Here is a 22,630-nt window from a genome sequence, read left to right as displayed (position 1 = left end):
TGTCTCAGTAAACAATTTATATTATTACCAGCAGCTGGTAAACTGTGCATTTAATAATAAAGTTCTGGAGTCAACAGTTTGGATAAATGTTCTAGATCTCACAGATGCATGGTATATGTATTACATATGCAAAGAAAAAAAAAAGAAGAAGAAAAGAAAAAAGTATTTACTGTAGGAATGGGATTACAGCAAGTGGAGTGTCCCACCATGCCATGTTTCAAACAGTAGCTGTTATCAGCAATGGTTTTATTTTGAACACTTTATTTTTGAGTTCTAATCAACATATATTTACTTCTATAGAGCTGCTAAGAACATGGAAAAGGTGCCTCTCCAGTTTAGACGAAAAAGTTGGTAAGGGGAGGGCTGAAACATTTTGAGCAAAGGGCTGGAGAATATGATTAAGTGTACATTGAAATTAAATGCAAATACTTATATACTGTAAATGATAAACTGGCTGCTGAGATGTTATTTTTACCATGCCCTTATTCACATATCATCAAGTTAAGGAAAGTAAGTTTTATAAGGGACAGTGATAGATAGTGTAATCTGTATCTCATTATTTCAGTTATTTTATTAGCAGAATAGTTCATCAGAAGATAGTGCAAAGTCTCCAGGATGTAGTGGCTGCAGGTTTGGCTGCTTCATTCTCTAGCAGATTTATGTACAGAGTGTGTAATCAAAATTTAGCAAATTTAAATTTCTGACACATTATTCTGCTGCCACAGGCTGTTCTCGGTGCTCTACATTGCCAATTGCTTTTAGTAAAGAGTCGTAATCTCAGAATGGCCAAGATGTTGAAATGAAGTGCATAGATGTGATTGTAGGAGGATTTTGCAGTGGACTCTCAGCAGAAGATATAATTCACTTCTTTTAAATACCCATAATCCACAGTTTATGATGGCGTGAACAATTACTGTGTACTGGCAGGGGTTAATCACTTGAAAGAATGCATCATGAGGGCCCCAGAAGTCATTGAAAGAGCTGAAATGCTGATTTCATAGAATCCAAGCCATTTATGAGCAAAGATTGTAGGAGTAAGCAAATCAACAATGTGTGGAATTGACAAGTTGTATCTTCAGTATAAATCAAACACATTGGAGGTACCGTATTTACTTGAATCGAAGCCGCACTTTTCTTTCCGGTTTTTGTAATAAAAAAAAACCGTCTGCGGCTTAGAATCGAGTGCAAAGCAAGCAGAAGTTCGGAAAAATGTTGGTAGGTGCCGCCACAACTAACTTCTGCCGTCGAATATATGTAGTGCTACACAGGCATGCTTTGTAGGCACAAGGATAAATACTGGCGCCAAAACCTCTGCGTCAGTAAATAAATTGTGAGAAAAAAAAAGGTGGAAGACGAGCTTTTCTTTTCTCCGCCCACTGCATTTTCATACAATATCCAACGAACTAAATACAAATTCCGTATTGTTCATCTTCAAATGTAGCAGAATTTCAATGTACTATGAAAATCTGACTGGCAAGACTGTTTGGGATGTTTGTCAATATGGCCAACTCTACATTCCGAATTTTTTACTACCTGTGAGATGAGATGGTTGCTAATAGGAACCTGATGGAAATGTGAATCACACACAGTATTCTCTTCACCATAGGAATAATACGAATATAAACATTTTGCCATGTATTCTTTCGTGTTTGCTGCTATCTCATTTAAATCCTGTCTGCCTAATAAACTACGAAACTAGAGTGAGACAACAGCAAACGCGGAAGAATATACGTATCGTGTCATGTTTATATCCGTATTATTTTTATGCCTAATAGTGATACAGTCAGAAATGAAGCACAGCAACTGACTAGATTTTTAAATCTAAGATGACTCTAATTTCTGTGCAGAATTTGATGTACTAAAGAAGCGGCCACAAAGATTTTCTAACAGAGAAAAATTTTCGCCCAACTCTCGTTCAGAATATGTTCTGTCATACGCAGTCTATTATTTGGTTCTTGTTGATCATTATCAAAGAAAGCAGCAGTGTAAGTTACAACAAATAGCAGTCTCTTGCCATTGTTTCGCTAATGAGACGATTCCCCCCCCCCCCCCCTCTCTCTCTCTTTTAAAAAGCAGCGGTAGCGCGCATAAAAGCAAGCCATGCCGCGAACGGCGACAGGCCGTAAACACGCACTATCAGAATGCGACAAACAATGCATGACACAGTACAGTAATGCATTTTCAGCTTAGAGTGACGTAAACACCTACAACAAAGAAAACGGCACTTATCAGATCAAAGCAAAATAAGCAATCGATTCAGACCAGACGAAGCACGTGAAAAAGGAAGGGTACCCGTATAAATACGGACGGAGCGCCTGACGCCTAGCAATGGCTACCTGGTAAAGCTTAACTGCTAAGCTTACAGCTCGAACCGAACTACTGTAGGTGTATCGTCATTCATTCGACCTAAATTGTGTCTCATATTACAATGGACCAACTTTGTTTCGATTTGGAGGTGCCACCTAAAACTGTTTTCTCTCCTTGAATTTAGAGTCTCAAATTTCAGGTACGGCTTAGATTCGGGAATTTTTTTTTTTTTTTATTTATTTATTTCGAGCCTTATTTTTTAGGTGTGGCTTAGATTCGAGTGCGGCTTAGATTCGAGTGCGGCTTAGATTCGAGTGCGGCTTAGATTCGAGTGCGGCTTAGATTCGAGTGCGGCTTAGATTCGAGTGCGGCTTAGATTCGAGTGCGGCTTAGATTCGAGTAAATACGGTAGTCTGAGACTACTAGAGCAGCGTGTGCCTGTCACTGCCACTTTCTTTATCGTCATTGAAAAATGGTTTTGCAGAGTTAATAATAATATCTTCTGAATAGTATTTTTATGGTAGAAATGGCAGTTTGCTTGCACACAATACAGAGTATGTCTGTGTTGGCAGAACTAAATTTCCCAAGATTTTACATGTGCCAAGTGTTGGGTCCGAGGGTCATGCCATACCCCACATTTATTTTAAAACCAGTAAACAGTCATAAAATAGTATATGCAAATGTTGTTTTCAGTGTTGTGAAGCTGTTAATGGAAACAGTGGCATCTGGAACTCTGATTTCTAGAAAGATGGTACCCCAGTTCATACAAGCCATTTAACTGGATCCCAGACAGTTTGACATGTTTTTGTCTAACATATTTTTACCTTTCCAACTGCCTAGATTTAAATCTTTTGGATTGCTTTGTGTGTGGAGCATAGTCAAAAGTACCTCGAATGAATCTTGACATTCCAGTGTGGCTCTAACAAACCCTGCCATTAAGGCAGCATTTGCTGATGCTCGGATACATTATGTCATGCGTGTATGTGATTCAGACTGGTATTGGAGGCCATTAATCAAGACAAAGGGTGCTACACGAATGATTGTACTGTATATCCTGTAAACTGATTCTTTTGTAATATGTCGTATTTTTTTTCAATAAAATTATGTTAAAGAAGCTTTTGAATTAGTTCAGATTTTGGTGACATGCTCAGTATTTCTGCAGTAGCATTGAGGTTTGGGGGTGGGAACTAAGTAAAATGGCTCATGTTTTGGAAGTGAACCATACAGTGGGGCATTAAAGTTTGTTTTACCTCAGTAGTGTGTTTACATTTCAAGCCTGGGAATTGACGGATCATGCAACAACTCTGTACACTTCCTTTGCCTTCTGGCTGCTTCTTAAAGTAATGTGGAATTGGCAGTAAAACATTAACACAGCACAATAGGATACATCACATTTTTAATTTTGTGTGTCTGTACAAACCAAGTCCTGCGTTGCGCGATTTAAGTTTCAACTGAATTTCAGTTGTGAAGTCACAGAGACCTAGAAACATTCGTCAGTTTTAACTGTGGTGCAAATATTTTCCATGATGTGGGTGGTTCAGTATCTGCTGCTGACATGACATTTCCACTTTCCACAGCTTTTTTAACATGGTATGAAGCAAAATTTTTTGTACATTCACCTTTAAATGGTTCAAGAATAGTAGTGGCTAATTTGCAATATTTGTTTCTAAACAATAAAATGAAAAATTTTAGTATTTATCTGTTGCCAAGTCATTACATATTCTTCTGACTTTTGTAGTTACAATGGGTGTCTTTAGTGATGATGGAAATGCATAGATATGTTAATTGGCTTTCATGCAATTGACTCCAATTTGTGTATTATTTTCTAATGATGCAAATGATAAAAGAAAATTGAACACATTTTTACTTTGTGTCCAAAGGGAGGCCATCTGTCTTGTAAAAGCGGGTATGAAAGAAATGGATATTATATGTACAACTCTTCAATTTGTACCTGTAGGAGGAGTGTCTTTCTTGATTAGCAGTGAGGTGAGAAGCACATCGGCAGATAGGTTTACGTTTGTGAAAGACTAGTTGCAGTAATGGAAGAGAAGAGTTAATGGAAACAGTATTTTCACCTAATTTTGTTATATGACTACTTAAGGTCAGTTTAATGTCCATTTTTTAAATGAAATATATGGTCAGCCTGCTGCTGCTCATCATTATTTCTAAGCCATGCTTAGAAAAATGTTCAGTCTTTGTGTCTTGTGCATAGTTTGTGAAATACAGAACATTAAGTAATGTTAGCCATAATAGTTATGTTGGTTTTGGAGAACTGAAATTTTGATTTCTTGCTACTACAGTAGTGTGAAGTGCTTTTCCTCTTAGGCAGAAATTGATAAATATTGCAGTTGCAGTATTGAAAAATAGATCAAACAAACTGTTATGTGCAATGAGAAAAGAGGTGTTGCAGGAACAGTGCGACTGTGTAAAATTTAAGAGTGTTGCAGCTACAATGAAAAAAAGTGTTTTTATTGTATGAACAGCTTGTACTTATATTCTACTGTATTTGAACAGAATAATGTAAAGTTTTGTTTATATTGTTCTTAATTATAAGCTATATGCCACTTTCCTTCTGTATGGGCAATAATTTCCTTACTTTTGTAAAGGTGGAAGAGATGGACACAGAACATCTGGCAACACTTGAGAGACTTAGACAGAACCAGCGGCAAGATTACCTTCGGGGTTCTGTTTCAGGATCTGTTCAGGCAACAGACAGGCTAATGAAGGAACTCAGAGATGTGTATCGCTCAGACAGCTTTAAGAAAGGTAGTAAATTTTTGTTTTATGCCACAGGTTTCAATCTTCACTGGGGAGTGTTTTAGCAAATGAATGTTTGTAAGTTTTTATTTGTGGATTTCTATGTTAAGATGTTATTGCAAAATAAAAATTTTGTTTCATATGCTGTGGGCTTTGACTGCTCTTACATAGAGCAAGTTCAAATGTTTTTCCTGAAGTTTAATGAACTGTGTTGCTTATTTTAACTGTAGTTATCTGCTAATAAAGATTCCAAGGGATTTGAATTAAAATGGATTTGCCAATTTTAATCAGAGATAGAGGTAAAGAACAGTGTAGGCACTATGGTCTAAAATGTCGCATTAGAAGACAGTTTTGGTACTATTAAAGCAAGGATGGTAATGAAAACTCTAAAAGTAAACTAATTGGATAGATAAAAAATCTACTTGCTAAGCAGTGGCAGAACACACGTTTAAAAGACGGTTGTAATTGGCAAGATCACAAATTCGTGGCCCCTCCTTCAGGCAGGAGGGTTAAAGGAAAAAGAGCAATCTCTGTCTGCAATTACCATGTCCTCCATCTTGACGCTCTCAGGTTTTCAAATCTCGTCTGATACAGTCCCCAACAATTAGTCTTTCCTTCTCATTCAGTGTGGTAAGTCTCCCCCGACCTGCGATTCTGTGTGACTTCCCAAAATCTACCCCTTTTCCTAGACCTCTCCAGTCCTTTTCCTTCAACCTTTCTGCCTGAAGGAGAAGCCACTGGCTCAGAGAGCTTGCCAGTTACAACTGTCTTTTATGTTTATGTTCTGCCACTGCTTGGTGAGTAGATTTTTTTCCATACTATTAAATTGCTTCGCCAATAATTGATTTTTTGTTGTTATAAAAGTAAACTATGTCTTTAATGGTATTTGTGATTTGGGGGGAGAGGGGGTCAGGGGTGTCGTGTTGATTTCACCAGAGCAGTTTGAAGTGAACAAAATAATGAGGGGGCAATTGGTGTTTAAGATAGCCATGCAAAGCTAGGAGAAATAAGTGAGTAAGCAGTAGTAGATTTTATTTCTTTTTGCACTTATTAAAATACTCCAGGCTATTACACTATGGTTGGATGAATTTCTTATTGGAAATTCAAATGACCACAGCACAATAAGTGGGAATATTTTAATAAGCGTGAAGTTTCTGGTTGTGAAAGATTACAGTTTCCAACTAGTTTTTTTGTTGCACTTAAGTACTTGATAAAATTTGAAACAGCATACATATCTTTCTGCCATTCTGGCTGCCACAACAGTGTGCAGTGTGACCTGTATATGCACCAGTTGACACAGTACCTAATGCTTGGAAATGAACCTTCAGCGTTTCAAGTTTAGCAGTATTTGATTAAAAATGGAGTGTTGTGAATATGAATTTTCATGTCATTGATGATGTTTTTCCTGTGTTGAGCATTGCACTTTGAAATTGTTAGAGCATATATCAGACACAGTTCCACGAGTTCATTGGGGGAGGTGTGGATCAGTCGTGTTTTGGGGTGCTATGAATGAATGGACGTCAGATGCCTCATCAGAAGTTGTTTAAGGGCTGTGCCGTATCAGAGTCAGTTGTCCAGCATTACTGTCAACATTTAAGTGATACGATCATACCATTGCATCTAACCTTGATGCAGGACCCCACCAAATGTCAATTCCTGTGAAACCAGTGTATACATGTCAGGTGAAGCAGTGTGGTACTGAATGTTACTCCACAAACGTTTTTACTTCACAGTTATCTGGAGATGGCGGCAAACTTATTTTGAGCAGTACCATTTGATCCCAATGTCACACATTTTTATCTAACCACCCACCGAAAAGCAGAAACATCGAGTTGCCAATAGGCACTCACATAAGGAAGAAAACTTGCTGGCTTTTGGAATTATCCTTCTACAAGCTACAGTAACACACACACACACACACACACACACACACACACACACACACACACACACACACAACTTACTTGCCTCATGAAGGTCTTCACAGACAGGCGATACTCCCTTCCCCAAACATAGCCAACAAACAGATTTCCTGACACACCCTTAACACTTCCACAAACCATAAGAATCAGCTACAAAGGAGCGCACGCCCCCCCCCCCTTCCCCAATGTCCTACCTAAGATCCTTCCCACACCTCCTAAAGTGGTATTCCATTACTCACCCAACCTATACAACATCCTAGTCCATCCCTATGATGATTCCACTCCCATCCCTTTGCCACACGGATCATAACCATTTCGCCCCCTGCGGGTCCGGGGGTTAGAATAGACCCAAGGTATTTCTGCCTGTCGTAAGAGGCAACTAAAACGAGTTTCACACATTTCGGCCCTTATGTGATGGTCCCCTGTAATGTTTGACTTCCATTTTTTAAAATTTTCCTGATGACCGATCCAATTGGGGAAGGGTGCTGTACGTAGTGTATTGTCGCATGCAGTCCCGCCCATTCTCTTTCTTTTGTGCGAGGACACCTTCCTGGGTTTGTTTTCCACTGTGCACTATGCAGTGTCGATTTCTGCGTGATGATGACCATGGACTTCTTTGCACCTGACATCCACCACAATAGCCAGTCCATTGTGGTGGGGCCGCCATGTACCCTGTTGGTTGTAGCCACCTGACCACACAGGGATCGCTCTGATGATGCCTGCGTCGTTAACTCCCAGTGTATACCAAGAGGTAGATGCCCATCTGCCTGGGGCATCAGGACTCCCGGCAATGGCCATCCTGCCAGGTGGCCTTTGCTGCGGCTGGGTGGCGCATGTGGGGAGGCCCCCTGGTCGAAGTGGGTGGCATTTGGGCGGATGGCACGCCATGAAACATAGTCCATCATCTCTTGCTGATGGTGAAACACCAGCAGTCTCTAAGTGTTCATGAGCTCAATTCAAGGCACAGAAGTATGACCCCAAATCGTGCCCTTCCCTTGCCACACCATGGGAGGAATGTCAGTCTAAGGATGGCAGCGGATCTTATTCGCCCCAGTACCTTGTATGTTCATGAGCTAATGGGGAATCTTTCATGACGATGAAGCCTTAGTTTTTTGTTGAGCATTTAGAGGACAAGTTTGGGGAGGTGGAGGGCTTGTCCAAAATGAGATCAGGGTCAGTTTTGATCAAAACAGCATCCTCTGCCCAGTCACAGAAGTTACTCGCTTGTGACAAGCTGGGGGATGTTCTGTAACCATCACACCCCATAAGAGCTTAAATATGGTCCAGGGTATCATATTTCACAGGGACCTTGTTTTGCAGTCCGACGATGAGCTGCGCGCCAATTTAGAGCAGCGAGGAGTACATTTTGTCTGGCGTGTCCACCGGGGTCCGAGGATAATCATGTTGCCACTGGTGCCTTTATCTTGGCCTTTGAGGGTGATACATTGCCCAAGAAGGTCAAGGTGATTGTCTACCGCTGTGATGTAAAGCCCTATATCCCTTCCCCGATGTGGTGCTTTAAGTGCTGGAAGTTCAGCCATATGTCTTCGTGCTGTACTTCCAGAATCACATGTTGAGATTGCGGATGCCCATCACATCCCAATACTCCATGTGCCCCGCCTTCCATCTGTGTCAACTGCAGAGAGCACCAATCGCATTGCTTGTCAGAAAGCAAGATTCTCCAGAAAGAAAGGAAAAACATGGAGTACAAGGCCCTGGACTGACTGACCTACAGTGAGCCTAAGAGAAAATTTGAATGCCTGCATCCTGTGCATATGACATCGTCTTACGCCGCTGCTACAACAGTTCTGGCACCATCAGCTCCGCCAACCCAAGCCACCTCTCAGAGATGGGAAAACTACACCTGCGCCCTTGATGGCAGCGGGCATTTCCCTCCCTGTTGCTCCTGCACCACCTACTTCGGGAGCAACCCCCTCCCCCCATCCCCCAATAATTGGTGACGTCCGTCCCCACTTCTAAGCTGGAGAAGCGTAACTCTTCTTCAGCTTTGCTCACTAGGAAAGGGTCCCTTGGGTCACTCCCATCCCAGGTTTCTGCTGGTGGGAAAGATGGCACCCGCCAGTGGCTGAAGAGCCCAAAAGCAGCTGGTTGTAGGGCTTCACGCTCATCCTCTGTCATGGAGACTGAGCCAGTGAAGTCCCCGGTGTTACCATAAATGGCATGTTATCTACCGATGCAAACGCGATTGCCGAACACTTTGCTTGAGCCTCTGTGTCGGAGAATTAACCCCCAGCCTTTTGCACACTCTAAAAACTGCGGCTGGAAGGGAATGTCTTCTCATCCACTAAACGCTGCAGTGAATCCTATAACGCCCCATTTTCAGAGTGGGAGCTCCTCAGTGCCCTTGCATATTGCCCTGACACAGCTCCTGGGCCTGATCGGATCCACAGCCAGATGATTAAACATCTCTCATCTGACTACAAGCGACATCTCCTCGTCATCTTCAACTGGACCTGGTGCGATGGCATCCTTCAATCGAAATGGCGGGAGAGCACCATCATTCTGGTGCGCAAACCCGGTAAAAACCCACTTGATGTGGAAAGCTATGGGCACATGAGCCTCACCAACGTTCTTCATAAGCTGCTGGAACGTATTATATGTCAGCGGTTGGGTTGGGTCCTGGAGTCACGTGGCCTGCTGGCTCGCACATCAGGGCGGCTTCCACCAGGGTCCCTCTACCACTGATAATCTTGTGTCCATTGAGTCTGCCATCCGAACAGCCTTTTCCAGACAGCAACTCCTGGTTGCCATCTTTTATGACTTACATAAAGCATACGACACGACTTGGTGACATCATATCTGTGCCATATTGTATGAGTGGGGTCTCCGGGGCCCACTCCTGATTTTTATCCAAAACTTCCTTTCGCTCTGTACTTTCTATGTCCAAGTTGGTGCCTCCCATAGTTCCATTGATATCCAGGAGAATGGAGTCTCGCATGGCTCTGTAATAAGTGTTTCTCTATTTTTAGTAGTCATTAACGGTCTAGCAGCAGCTATCGGGCCATCCATCTCACCTTCTCTGTATGCAGATGATTTCTGCATTTCATACTGCTGCTCCAGTACTGGTGTTGTTGAGAGGCACCTACAGGGAGCCATCCACAAGGCACTGTCATGGGCTGTAGCCCACGGCTTCCAGTTTTCAGCCGCGAAGTCGTGTCGTGCACTTCTGTCTTTACCTTAATGACAATCCACTCACTGAGTGGAGACATATCGATTCCTAGGACTGGTTTTCAATGCTCGATTGACTTGGCTCCCTCATCTTGGTCAGCTTAAGCAGAAATGCTGGCAGCATCTCAATGCCCTCCGTTGCCTCAGCAACACTAATTGGGGTGCAGATCGCTCTATGCTGCTGTGACACTACAGAGCCCTTGTCCAATCCCAAATTGACTGTGTGAGTGTGGTTCATGGTTTGGCAGTGCCTTCAGAGTTGCATTTACTCAACCCTGTGCACCACTGTGGGATTCAACTAGCAGCAGGAGCTTTTAGGATGAGTCCGGTGACCAGCGTAGTGGTTGAGGCTGGTGTCCCTCCATTGCAGATCAGACGTACGCAATTGCTCGCCAGTTACGCAGCACACATTTGTAGTTCTCCTGAGCATCCGAATTACAGACTCCTTTTTCTGCCTGCGGCAGCCCATCTCCCTCATCAGCGGCCCAGGTTGGAGCTAACTATTGCGGTTCACGTGTGGTCCCTTCTCTCTGAACTGGAGTCCTTCCCTTTACCACCTCTACTTGCAGTCCGTTCATGTAGCCTACATGGTGTACCCCTCAGCCGTAGCTTCGTCTGGGCCTTACATGTAGCCCCAAGGACTCAATTAACCCTGCGGCTCTCAGCTGTCACTTCCTCTCGATTCTTGACGTGTTCCGAGGCTCTGAAGTGGTTTACACTGACGGCTCTATGGTTGATGGTCGCGTTGGCTTTGCCTACATTCATGGCGGCCATATTGAACAGCATTCTTTACCTGATGGCTGCAGTGTATTCACTGCAGAGCTGATGGCCATTTCTCGTGCACTTCAGTATCTCCGTCTTTTCTTTTATGTACTGACTCCTTGAGCAGCCTGAAAACTGTCGATCAGTGCTACCCTCATCTTACTTTGGTAGCGTCCACCCAGGAGTCCCTCTATGTCCTGGAACCATCCAGTCATTCAGTGGTGTTTGTCTGGACCCATGGTCACATCGGAATCCCAGGAAATGAACTTGCTGACAGGCTGACCAAACAGGCTACACGGAAACCACTTCTGGAGGTGGGCATCCTTGCAATTGCATTCGTTATTACACCACAAGGTTTTTCAGCTTTGGAAGACAGAATGGCAAAATCTCAGTATGCACAACAAACTGCGAGCCATTAAGGGGGCCACAAATGCATGGAAGTCCTCGATTAGGGTGTCTCGCAGGGACTCTGTGGTTCTCTGCAGGCTCTGCATTGGCCATGCATGGGCGACCCGAGGCTACCTCCTGCGCCGTGAAGACCCACCTCAGTGTCGGTGCGGTGCCTGGTTGACAGTGGCCCATATTCTTGTGCTATGTCTTCCTTTGCTGCCCTACGACTTCATTATCGGTTGCCGGACTTATCATTGATTTTAGCAGACAACACCTCATCGGCTGATTTGGTTTTATGTTTCATCTGTGAGGGTGGGTTTTATCATTCGATCTGAGTTTTAGTACCTGTCCTTTGTCCTTCTGTGTCCTCCACCCTAGTGCTTTTAGGGTGAAGGTTTTAATGTGTTGCAGGGTGGCTGGCTTTTCATTTTTATGTTCATGGTCGGCCAGCCACTGTAATCTGCTTTCTTGTTTTACTCTCTTCTGTTTCTTGCATCTCTGTTGTTCTCTTGTTCTCTTTTGTTCCTTTTAGTGTTTGTTGCCTCTCCTTCATTCTTGTGGTCTTTCCTTTCTTTCTGTTTTGTGTTATATGTCTCGTCTATTTTATTCTCACACTTGGGGCATTGTTTTATTGGGAACAAGAGACTGATGACCTCGTAGTTTGGCCCCTTTCCCCCTCTTTTAAACCCACCAACCATAGCCATTTCGCTGACCGAGGTGCAAGATCTTACCAGATCCACCCACCCAACACCACCAATTCCAGTCCTGTCATAGGCTTATTCTACATCATTAGAGGCCAGCCCACCTGTGAAAGCAGCTATGCCATATACCAACTCTACTGCAAACACTGCACAGCTTTTTTTGTCGGTATGACAACCAATCAGCTGTCCACAAGGATGAATGGCCACTGCCGAACTGGTGCCAAAAACAAAGTTGATCAGCTGGTGGCACTATTTGCAGCAGAGCACAGCATGTTCAAAAACAGTGCCTGCTTCACAACCGGGCCATCTGGGTCCTTCTTCCCTGCACTGTTAGCTTCTCTGAACTACGCAGATCGGATATCTCCCTACAACTCATCCTCCACTCCTATAATTGTTTTGGCCGCAATCTCGAGTAACCCTCTGTCCCCGCACCTTCCACTCAAGGGTCCCCCCTGCGGGTCCGGGGATTAGAATAGGCCCGAGCTATTCCTGCCTGTCGTAAGAGGCGACTAAAAGGAGTCCATCCCCCTCACGGGGGTAGTTAGCGCCTGCGTCCGGAGACGGACGGTTCCACGACCTATAATTGTGGTCTTTCTGGTTTTTCACTTCTCGTTTCTTCCTTCCTTTTGTTGGTTCCTTTCTTTGCTCTTCTCCACCTCACTGTCTTCCTTACTCTTTCCCTTGACTTCTCATTGCCTTTTTCTCCTTGACTTCTCATTGCCTTTTTCTCCTTGCCTTCTCATTGCCTTCTTCTCCTTGCCTTCTCATTGCCTTCTTCTCCTTGCCTTCTCATTGCCTTCTTCTCCTTGCCTTCTCATTGCCTTCTTCTCCTTGCCTTCTCTGGTCTCCGCCTCGGCGTTTGAGACAGTCTGTCCTCTTTCTCCCTCTCTCTCTTCTTTTTCCTCTTCTTCCTTCCTCCCTGTGCGTGCCTGAAGGCCGACCCACGCGTTCGCACGCGTAGCCGGTGACGGGGTAACGCGTAAGTCCCCGCCCTGGGTAGACATGTAAGGCACGCGCGTACCCCCTGGTAAAGGCCAGGCCCGGGGAGGGGTGATTGCCTGAGCTGATACCTTCTGACCATGCCGATTGGTCCCTCCGTCTGTTTCTCGGGAGGTGTGACCTGAGGTATAAACATTCACCTAAGGTGGGAGTGCCCTCTGAGAGGGTCCCCACAAGGAAGGAGCGCGCCATCGGAGACGCTGGCAATCATGGGGGATTCCTCCGCAATGGATTCTACTCCATCGCTTTCGACTTCTGCCCAAAAACGGAAACGTGACCAGCCACCAGTGACAAAAGTACTACCGCCTGCCCCACAGTTCCTCGTCGTTTCTCGATCTGAGGACGGAAAGGATTTTTCCTCTGTCAACCCTTTCGTTATCCAGAAGGGCGTAGATGCCATAGCCGGATCTGTCAAATCTTTTACCAGGTTGCGTAACGGTACCTTATTACTAGAAACTGAGAGTGCCTTTCAGGCACAAAAACTTCTTCGGGCCACACTCCTGTACACGTTCCCTGTCCGGGTGGAGGCCCACCGAACTTTGAATTCGTCTCGTGGTGTAGTCTATACTAGCTCCCTCGACGGATTGACTGACGAGGAGATTCAATCTTTCCTCGCTGAGCAGGGCGTGACGGCTGTCCATAGGGTCATGAAAAAGGTCAACAATGACCTTGTACCGACCCGGACACTTTTCTTGACCTTCGATAGTGTTAAGCTGCCATCGCGCATCAAGGCGGGCTACGAGGTTATTTCTGTTCGCCCCTATGTCCCGACACCTACGCGCTGCTACCAGTGTCAGCGTTTCAATCACACTCGACAGTCTTGTTCCAATGCGGCTAAATGTGTCACTTGTGGCAGGGGTGCCCATGAGGGTGACTGTCCACCTCCGTCTCCTCGTTGTGTGAACTGTCAGGGTGACCATGCCGCATCCTCCCGCGACTGTCCTGTCTATAAGGAAGAACGCTGTATCCAAGAAATTCGGGTCAAAGAGAAAGTGTCCACCTCGGCTGCTCGCAAGCTATTGGCTAGTAGGAAGCCCGCGCTGCTCCCAGCGGGGAAATACAGTACTGTCCTCGCCTCTCCTCGGACTACCAGGGAGGTAGCAACCCAGACATGCGATCTGACCTTCAGCACCACGGTCGTCCGTTCGGCCAGTGCTAAGATCGCGCGGTCGACGTCTCCTCTTCCTCCCATCACCCCACAGACACCAGCCCCTTCATCAGCTTCTGCTAAGACGAAGACCCCGAAGTCAGATGCACGGGCCTTCAAGAAGGAACCATCCCGTGCAGACTTCCTACGTTCCTCGACCTCCCAGCCTTCGACCGGTACTTCCACCAAACGTCCTTCCAAAAAGGCTCATAGGAAGCACAGTTCTCCTTCTCCGCCACGGCGCATTTCTTCTCCTGCGCCACCCAGCGGTTGCCGCCCCAGGCCGTCATCCGTTTCGCCTGGCCGCACCGCTGGTAGCCGTACATCTGGCCGTTCACCGGCGGAGGAAGCTCCCCCTCCCGGCCATCCTCCCGAGATGGCCGATGAACCTATGGACCCAATGGACGATGACTGTCCGCCTACTGATAGCGGCGGCGGTGCTCGCTCGAAGCCATGCCCTCAGCAGCCTTCGAGGTGACTCCTTTTTCAGGGTGTATACAGCCCGGGACATCCGGGAGATTCGGGAAAAACCCGGGAATTTTTTTATCCGGGACAAATCCGGGAAAAACCCGGGAATTTTTTAGAATTCCGGGATTTTTCATTGTTTTAGATTTCAGTTAAAGTTTTATAGGTTTGACGTGTAAGATCTGATACGCTGACAAAGAACTTTAGTCCACTAATGCTGAATAATACTCCAGCAATGAAACATAAATCAGAGAGTAACACCAAAATAAAAGTTTAGCTGCATAGGAAATGGGTAATTTACACAATGCACAGACCAGTTTGCCGACACCGAAAAGTGTCAAAGGCTTTAGGTCGAAGATTATGCAGTACGTCCGTAACAACTAACGTGCATTCGATGTGCGTGACGTCTCAATTGTTTACATTCCTAACAGATCACCAGAAAATATTACGAATAGTGGCTTGAGATGCGTTACTTTCAAAGTAAATTTCCACGCAAGATGATTTATGTTACGTGTGAGAATGTGCAGTGAATGTCTTAAATCACAGGGCGTTATAACTCTCATTCAAAACGTTAACACTTTGAGGATCAGCCATTTGAGAAATGTCGGGCCCAGAAGTTAAGTCATTTATGCCAGTATTTAAAATTTTACCGGCACATTTGTATTTGATATAACTTAACGTGTAACACACGCTAAAAAAAGACCGAGATTCAAGTTAGTTTCCATATTTAATGTTGTTCTTTCATAGATAAAAAATTATGCAATCGATGGTAAAAAGTGTAATTGACCTTCAAAAAAATGTGCATAATGTGTTACTGAGCAATGTCACAAGTGTCTTCATGCCAGAACACTTCGACTTTTCTACGCAACTGCTAATCATTTTGGCACGATTTTAATTGCCAAATTAGAGCCTGTTAGTAGGCCTACGGACTTCGTATCATTGTAGGACTAATAACAGTGGATGCCAATGAACGATGCAATTCTCGTTCGGACATACACATCTACTTACGAGTTAACCGGTGTAGAAACGCACTTTGCTGAGTTGAGCGAGCTCGGCCTATCTTCGTAACGTACGCGCCGCGGCCTGTCTTTCTCGTAGGCCTCGTGCTCTAATTGCCGTCATTTGCTAGCGAGATCACGCGACATGAGCTATGATTGGATGGCAAAAGTGCATCGCTCCACGCAATCTCTATTTTATAGTTTCGGAAGCTTCCGTGCTGTAATTTGTGGAATTTGTGTATATACTTTCGCAATACGAAAATAAACTCTGTGTATATTGTCTCGCATCAAACAACTTCCCAAACGCATTGTTTTTCCTGGATTTCGTTTCCTAGAGTGCTGGGACGTCCTCCGCCGGTATAAGCCCTTTACGATTCAAAGGACTGATAGGTTTTACAGCTCCGATGTATTTTCACCCGCTTTATACGTAATTTCATCAAATTGTGTTTTTAACCGGGAAAAATCCGGGAATATTTTTTTCTTGTCCACGTAGACACCCTGTTTTTTCATCTTCCTTTTCTTCCGATGGCACTTATTCACTGGAATATTCGCAGCATTCGCTCCAACCGAGAGGACTTTAAGTTGCTGCTCCGCTTGCACCGTCCGCTCGTCGTAGCCCTCCAGGAAACGAAGCTACGCCCATGCGATCAAATTGCCTTGGCACACTACACCTCTGTGCGTTTTGACCTACCCCCTGTGGTAGGTACCCCAGCTCATGGAGGGGTTATGTTGCTGGTCCGGAATGATATTTACTACGATCCCATCACGTTGCACACCGGCCTGCAGGCAGTTGCCATCCGCATTACTCTCCCCACTTTTACGTTTTCCTTTTGTACCGTTTACACTCCACCATCATCTGCTGTTACCAGGGCAGACATGATGCAACTTATTGCTCAGCTACCTGCACCATTTTTGTTAACTGGAGACTTCAATGCCCACCATCCCCTTTGGGGCTCTCCAGCATCCTGCCCAAGGGGCTCCTTGTTAGCAGACCTTTTCAACCAGCTCAATCTTGTCTGCCTCAATACTGGCGCCCCTACTTTTCTTTCGGACACATCTCACACCTATTCCCATTTAGACCTCTCTATATGTACTCCCCAACTTGCACGCCGGTTTGAGTGGTATGCACTTGCTGATACATATTCGAGCGACCACTTCCCGTGTGTTATCCATCTCCTGCAGCATACTCCCTCTCTGTGCTCCTCTAGTTGGACCATCTCCAAGGCAGACTGGGGGCTCTTCTCTTCCAGGGCGACCTTTCAGGATCAAACCTTCACAAGCTGCGATCGTCAGGTCGCACACCTCACGGAAGTCATTCTCGCTGCTGCTGAATATTCCATCCCTCACCCTTCTTCTCCACGTCGCGTACCGGTCCCCTGGTGGACTGCAGCATGTAGAGACGCTTTACGTGCTCGTCGACGTGCTTTACGCACCTTTAAACGCCACCCTACAGTGGCGAATTGTATTAATTATAAACGATTACGTGCTCAGTGTCGTCGTATTATTAAAGAAAGCAAGAAAGCCAGCTGGGCTGCTTTCACAAGCACCTTCAACAGTTTTACTCCTTCTTCTGTTGTCTGGGGTAGCCTGCGCCGGCTATCTGGCACTAAGGTCCACTCCCCAGTTTCTGGCTTGAAGGTCGCGAATGACGTCCTTGTGGCCCCTGAGGCTGTCTCCAATGCCTTCGGCCGCTTTTTCGCAGAGGTTTCGAGCTCCGCTCATTACCACCCTGCCTTCCTCCCCCGCAAACAGGCAGAGGAGGCTAGGCCACCTGACTTCCGCTCCTCGAATTGTGAAAGTTATAATGCCCCATTCACCATGCGGGAACTCGAAAACGCACTTGGCCGATCACGGTCCTCCGCTCCAGGGCCTGAATCTATTCATATTCAGATGCTGAAGAACCTTTCTCCTGCGGGTAAAGGTTTTCTTCTTCGTACATACAATCGCATCTGGATTGAGGGACATGTTCCCGCATGCTGGCGCGAGTCTATTGTTGTCCCGATTCCTAAGCCGGGGAAGGACAAGCACTTGCCTTCCAGTTATCGACCTATCTCGCTTACCAGCTGTGTCTGTAAAGTGATGGAGCGAATGGTTAACTCTCGATTGGTTTGGCTGCTCGAGTCTCGACGCCTACTTACCAATGTACAATGTGGATTTCGTAGGCGCCGCTCTGCTGTTGACCATCTGGTTACCTTGTCGACCTTCATTATGAATAACTTCTTGCGGAAGCGCCCGACCGCGGCTGTGTTCTTTGATTTGGAGAAGGCTTAAGACACCTGTTGGAGGGCGGGCATTCTCCGCACCATGCATACATGGGGCCTTCGCGGTCGCCTCCCTCTTTTTATTCGTTCCTTTTTAATGGATCGACAGTTCAGGGTACGTGTGGGTTCTGTCCTGTCCGACACCTTTCACCAGGAGAATGGGGTGCCACAGGGCTCAGTTTTGAGCGTCGCTCTCTTCACCATCGCGATCAATCCAATAATGGATTGCCTCCCAGCTGATGTATCAGGCTCCCTTTTCGTGGACGATTTTACCATCTATTGCAGCGCGCAGTGTACACGTGTCCTGGAGCGCTGTCTTCAGCGTTCTCTTGACCGTCTTTACTCCTGGAGTGTCGCCAATGGCTTCCGTTTTTCTGCCGAGAAGACGGTCTGTATTAACTTCTGGCGCTACAAAGAGTTTCTCCCACCGTCCTTACGACTCGGTCCCGTTGCTCTCCCAATCGTGGAGACAACCAAATTTTTAGGCCTTACATTTGACAGGAAACTTAGCTGGTCTCCACATGTGTCATATTTGGCCGCCCGATGTACCCGTTCTTTAAATGTCCTCCGTGTTCTCAGTGGTATGTCGTGGGGAGCGGATCGAACTGTCCTACTTCGTCTATATTGGTCGATCGTCCGCTCCAAGCTGGATTATGGGAGCTTCGTATACTCCTCTGCACGGCCATCCATCTTACACCGCCTCAACTCCATACAACATAGGGGTTTACGACTTGCGATCGGAGCATTTTATACTAGTCCCGTAGAGAGTCTTCATGCTGACGCTGGCGAATTGCCACTCACCTACCAGCGCGATATACTGCTTTGTCGGTATGCCTGTCGGCTACTGTCAATGCCCGACCATCCGTCTTATCATTCCTTTTTTGACGACTCTCTCGACCGTCAATACGGGTTGTATGTCTCTGCCCTGCTACCCCCTGGAGTTCGCTTTCGTCGCCTCCTTCAACACCTTAATTTTTTCATTCCCTGCAACCTTTCGAGTGGGCGAGAGCCACATGCCACCTTGGCTCCAGGCTCAGGTCCGCGTTCACCTTGACCTCAGCTCGCTCCCAAAAGAGGTTACCCCCGGTTCGGTCTACCACTCCCGTTTTTTGGAACTTCGTTCGAAGTTCATCAACATGACTTTCATTTATACAGATGGCTCTAAGACCAATGACTGGGTCGGGTGTTCCTTTATTGTCGGGGCACAAAGTTTCAAATACCGGCTCCATGGCCATTGTTCGGTCTTCACAGCTGAGCTCTTTGCCCTCTACCAGGCTGTTCTTCACATCTGCCGCCACCGACATTCTGCTTATGTCATCTGCTCCGACTCCCTGAGTGCCATCCAGAGCGTCAGTGATCCGTACCCGGTTCACCCTTTCGTACACCGGATCCAACGCTCTCTTCAGCAGCTGGTGGACGTCGGTTCTCCGGTTAGCTTTATGTGGGTTCCTGGCCATGTCGGTATCCCTGGGAACGAAGCTGCAGATGCCGCGGCCAAGGCTGCGGTCCTCCAGCCTCGGACAGCTTCTTGTTGTGTCCCTTCGTCCGATTTTAGCAGGGTCATTTGTCGGTGCATTGTGTCGCTGTGGCATGCTGATTGGGCTGCACTTACAGACAACAAGCTTCGGGCCTTAAAACCTCTTCCCGTGGCTTGGACGTCCTCCTCACGCCCTTCTCGGCGGGAGGAGGTAGTTTTGGCCCGGTTAAGAATTGGACACTGCCGGTTCAGCCATCGCCATCTGCTGACGGCTGCGCCAGCGCCGTTCTGCCCATGTGGGCACTTGCTGACGGTTCGACACATTTTAATGTCCTGTCCATATTTTAACACACTGCGTCTAGATCTTAACCTGCCAAGTACTTTCGATGCCATTTTAGCGGATGACCCAGGAGCAGTTGCCCGTGTTCTTCGTTTTATCAATTTGACAAACCTCTCTCAGGACATTTGATGATGCTGTTTTTTAATCCTATGCCTGTCAGTCTGTCTTTTATCGTGTTTTCCCTTTTAGTTGTTGTTGTCCACTTGTGCCTCGCGGTGCATTCTTAGAGTAGTCAGGGCGCTAATGACCATTGAAGTTGTGCGCCCTAAAACCACAAAAAAAAAAAAAAAAAAAAAAAACCCTCAACGGTTTCCCCTTCCTTTGTCTTGCCATGCCCCTCCCAATTCACATCAACTTCAGCGTGTGCTGCTCTCTGCCAGTCCGTAAAGTTGTGCATTACAAGCCTAACCTATATACCTGCCACCTTTCATTTCCACATTCCTAGCTGGCAAATTGACTGCCTCTTTCCAAGGTGTCCACCCAGATGGCTCACAACTATCTTGTGAGTAAGTGCTTGGCTACCAAGAGCCACTAGCCTTTGCAACATTACTACCTTTCCTTGCAGCAAGCTTATACTTCCACTATCTCTTTCCCCACTGCCTCTCCATCGGATGGTTTTTATGGTGCATACTCTGCTTGGACCTGGTCCATGATTTGGAATGCATGTTTCCGTTTCTGGCACTTTCTTCAACCTTTCATTATATAAATACATTGTCCTCATTGTTAGGTATGACTTGCCACCAATTTTCCAAGTCCTCCAGAAGTGTAGATTGTGCAGGGAAGCTCGCCCAATGTGGTGTATGCTCCACCTTTCTGTCTTTCCATTTTTGTACCCTTCCCTTTAGTAATGTATTACACCCAAAACGCAGCAAGGTAGCCACTCCATTATGTGTGCGTGCGGGTGCAGGGGTCATAAAGTACCTGCACAATGGTAATCCCCTGACCACACAGAGACCACACTGTTGTTGCCTGAGCTGAGAACTCTCGCTGCATGCCAAGCAATATGTGCCAGGGCACCTACGGATTACTGTCCAGGTGGCTGTTGCTAGGTGGCGTCTTTGGGGAGAACCCCCATTTGGGGTGGATGGCACCAGGCAGATTAGCTGCAAATGAAGAGGATGAAGTTATCTGCCACTGGTGGCCATACGGCTCCAGCTGTCTCTAAGGAAGGTAGGTCCTCACTTAATGCAGAGAGATATGACCCTAAAATGACTGTACGTACCCTTGCTACGCCACAGGAGGACTGTAAGGTTAAGTGGCAACCAGAGAAATACTCCCCCCCCCCCCCCCCTCTCTCTCCAATACTTGATTTGCATAAGGACTGATGGTGATTCCTTCTTGGCCGCAAAGACCATATTCTTTGTGGAGAACATAGAAGACAAGTTTGGGGATGTGGCATCACCTCTAAAATGAATAGTGGGTCAATTTTGATCAAAACAATATCCCCTGCCCAGTCTCAGGCACTGCTCACTTGTAACAATTGGGTGCCATTCCAGTGACTGTCATCCTCGAAGTAGTAGAAATGTGGTTGAGGGCATTGTTTTCCACAGACCTGCTCAATCTGATGATGAGCTGCACACCAACTTGGAGCAATGAGTGTACACTTTGTCCTTCGTGCACATAAGGGGCCAAAGGACAATAGGGTTGCTCCCGGTGCTTACTTATTGGCCTTCAGGGGCTAGTCATTGCCTGAAAAAGTCTAGGTGACGGTATACTGATGTGATATGAAACTGTTTGTCCTCCCTGGCCCATGTCTTGCTTTAAGCATTCAAAATTGAGTCTGTCACCTGTGGAAGGTACCATTCTCACAGCTCACCAGATTGCACTCTTTTCCAGATAGAGAATAAAATACAAGAATATAAGGCTGAGGACAAACTAACTTATGATGAGGCAAAGAAGAAGCATGAACAGTTGCATGCAGCATGTATCACAGTGTCATGTGGTATGGCTATGACGACATTGCCGCCTTCGGCAGTGGTACTCCTACCCAGTACAACTTTTATAATGGGCCCTCAGGATCACTCGACCATGCTTGCCCCCCTTATAGTGATGGGCTCTCCTGTTGCTGCTTCCCCCACACCTATTTTGGGGTCGTCAGCTTCCCACCCACCAGGGCATTGGTATCCACCTCCCAGCCAGAGACAAATCACCTTCCTCCTGCTTCTTTTGCCATTAAGGTGTCCCCCGAAAACTTCCTTCCAAGGTTTCTGTTGATCTACAATCGGAAACCAGCCAGTGGCCGAAAGAGCCACAGGCTGCTGGTCGCAGAGCTTCACGATCATCATTATTACCTGAAAGTGATTCAGGTAAGCTCTTGCACTCGTCCAAATCCTTGAAGGAAAAGAATGATCAGAAGTAGCTCTCCAAGAAGGAGAGTCCTGCCCCCTCCCCCCCCCCCCCTCTCACCACCAGAAACCATCTGTTCCACTCTTGTGGCCAAGATGGAGATTCTGGTGGCCCCTGAGGCCTCAGGTCACACCACACAATGAAACCCAGTACCTGTGTGCTTTGATGCCATGTCCCATCAACCAGTGGCAGCAGGTGCCCATAGGGCACAACCTGCCTCTTTGGTCCCTTTATGGCCTCACAGTACACTGACAACATTATTCTCCAGTGGAATTGTAGTGGTTTTCTCCCGCCTCCTGGCTGAGCTACGGCATTTCTTAAGCACTCCCCTGCCTTCTGCATTGCTCTCCAGGAGACTTGGTTTCCAGCAACACGTATCCTGCCACTTTGTGGATAATGGGAATATTACAAGAATCTTGCTAACTACAACAGGGTGTTGGGCGGAATTTGCACATTCTGGACATACTACATTGTGAACTCGATGCCTCTTTAATACACCTGTGGATGTTATGTCTGTACGGGTAAGGGCATTTCAGGATATTACCATCTGCAGTGTTTACTTCTCTCTC

At 46.2% G+C, this 22,630-nt stretch overlaps 1 protein-coding gene across 2 annotated transcripts in view; it reads left to right on the top strand.

The window, feature by feature from the left end:
* LOC126095303 (ubiquitin-conjugating enzyme E2 Q2) overlaps positions 1–22,630 on the top strand; it is a 90,248-nt gene that overhangs the window by 33,055 nt on the left and 34,563 nt on the right. For both annotated transcript variants that reach the window (XM_049910097.1, XM_049910096.1), the window contains exon 4: positions 4,914–5,073. In XM_049910097.1, the coding sequence (XP_049766054.1) occupies positions 4,914–5,073 (160 nt within the window). The remainder of the gene's footprint in view (positions 1–4,913; positions 5,074–22,630) is intronic.

The sequence above is a fragment of the Schistocerca cancellata genome, chromosome 8 (assembly GCF_023864275.1).
Source record: "Schistocerca cancellata isolate TAMUIC-IGC-003103 chromosome 8, iqSchCanc2.1, whole genome shotgun sequence".
In the NCBI taxonomy this organism is placed as follows: Eukaryota; Metazoa; Arthropoda; class Insecta; order Orthoptera; family Acrididae; genus Schistocerca; species Schistocerca cancellata.
Note: the sequence above shows the minus strand (reverse complement) of the source record. Positions and strands in the feature narration are given on the sequence as shown.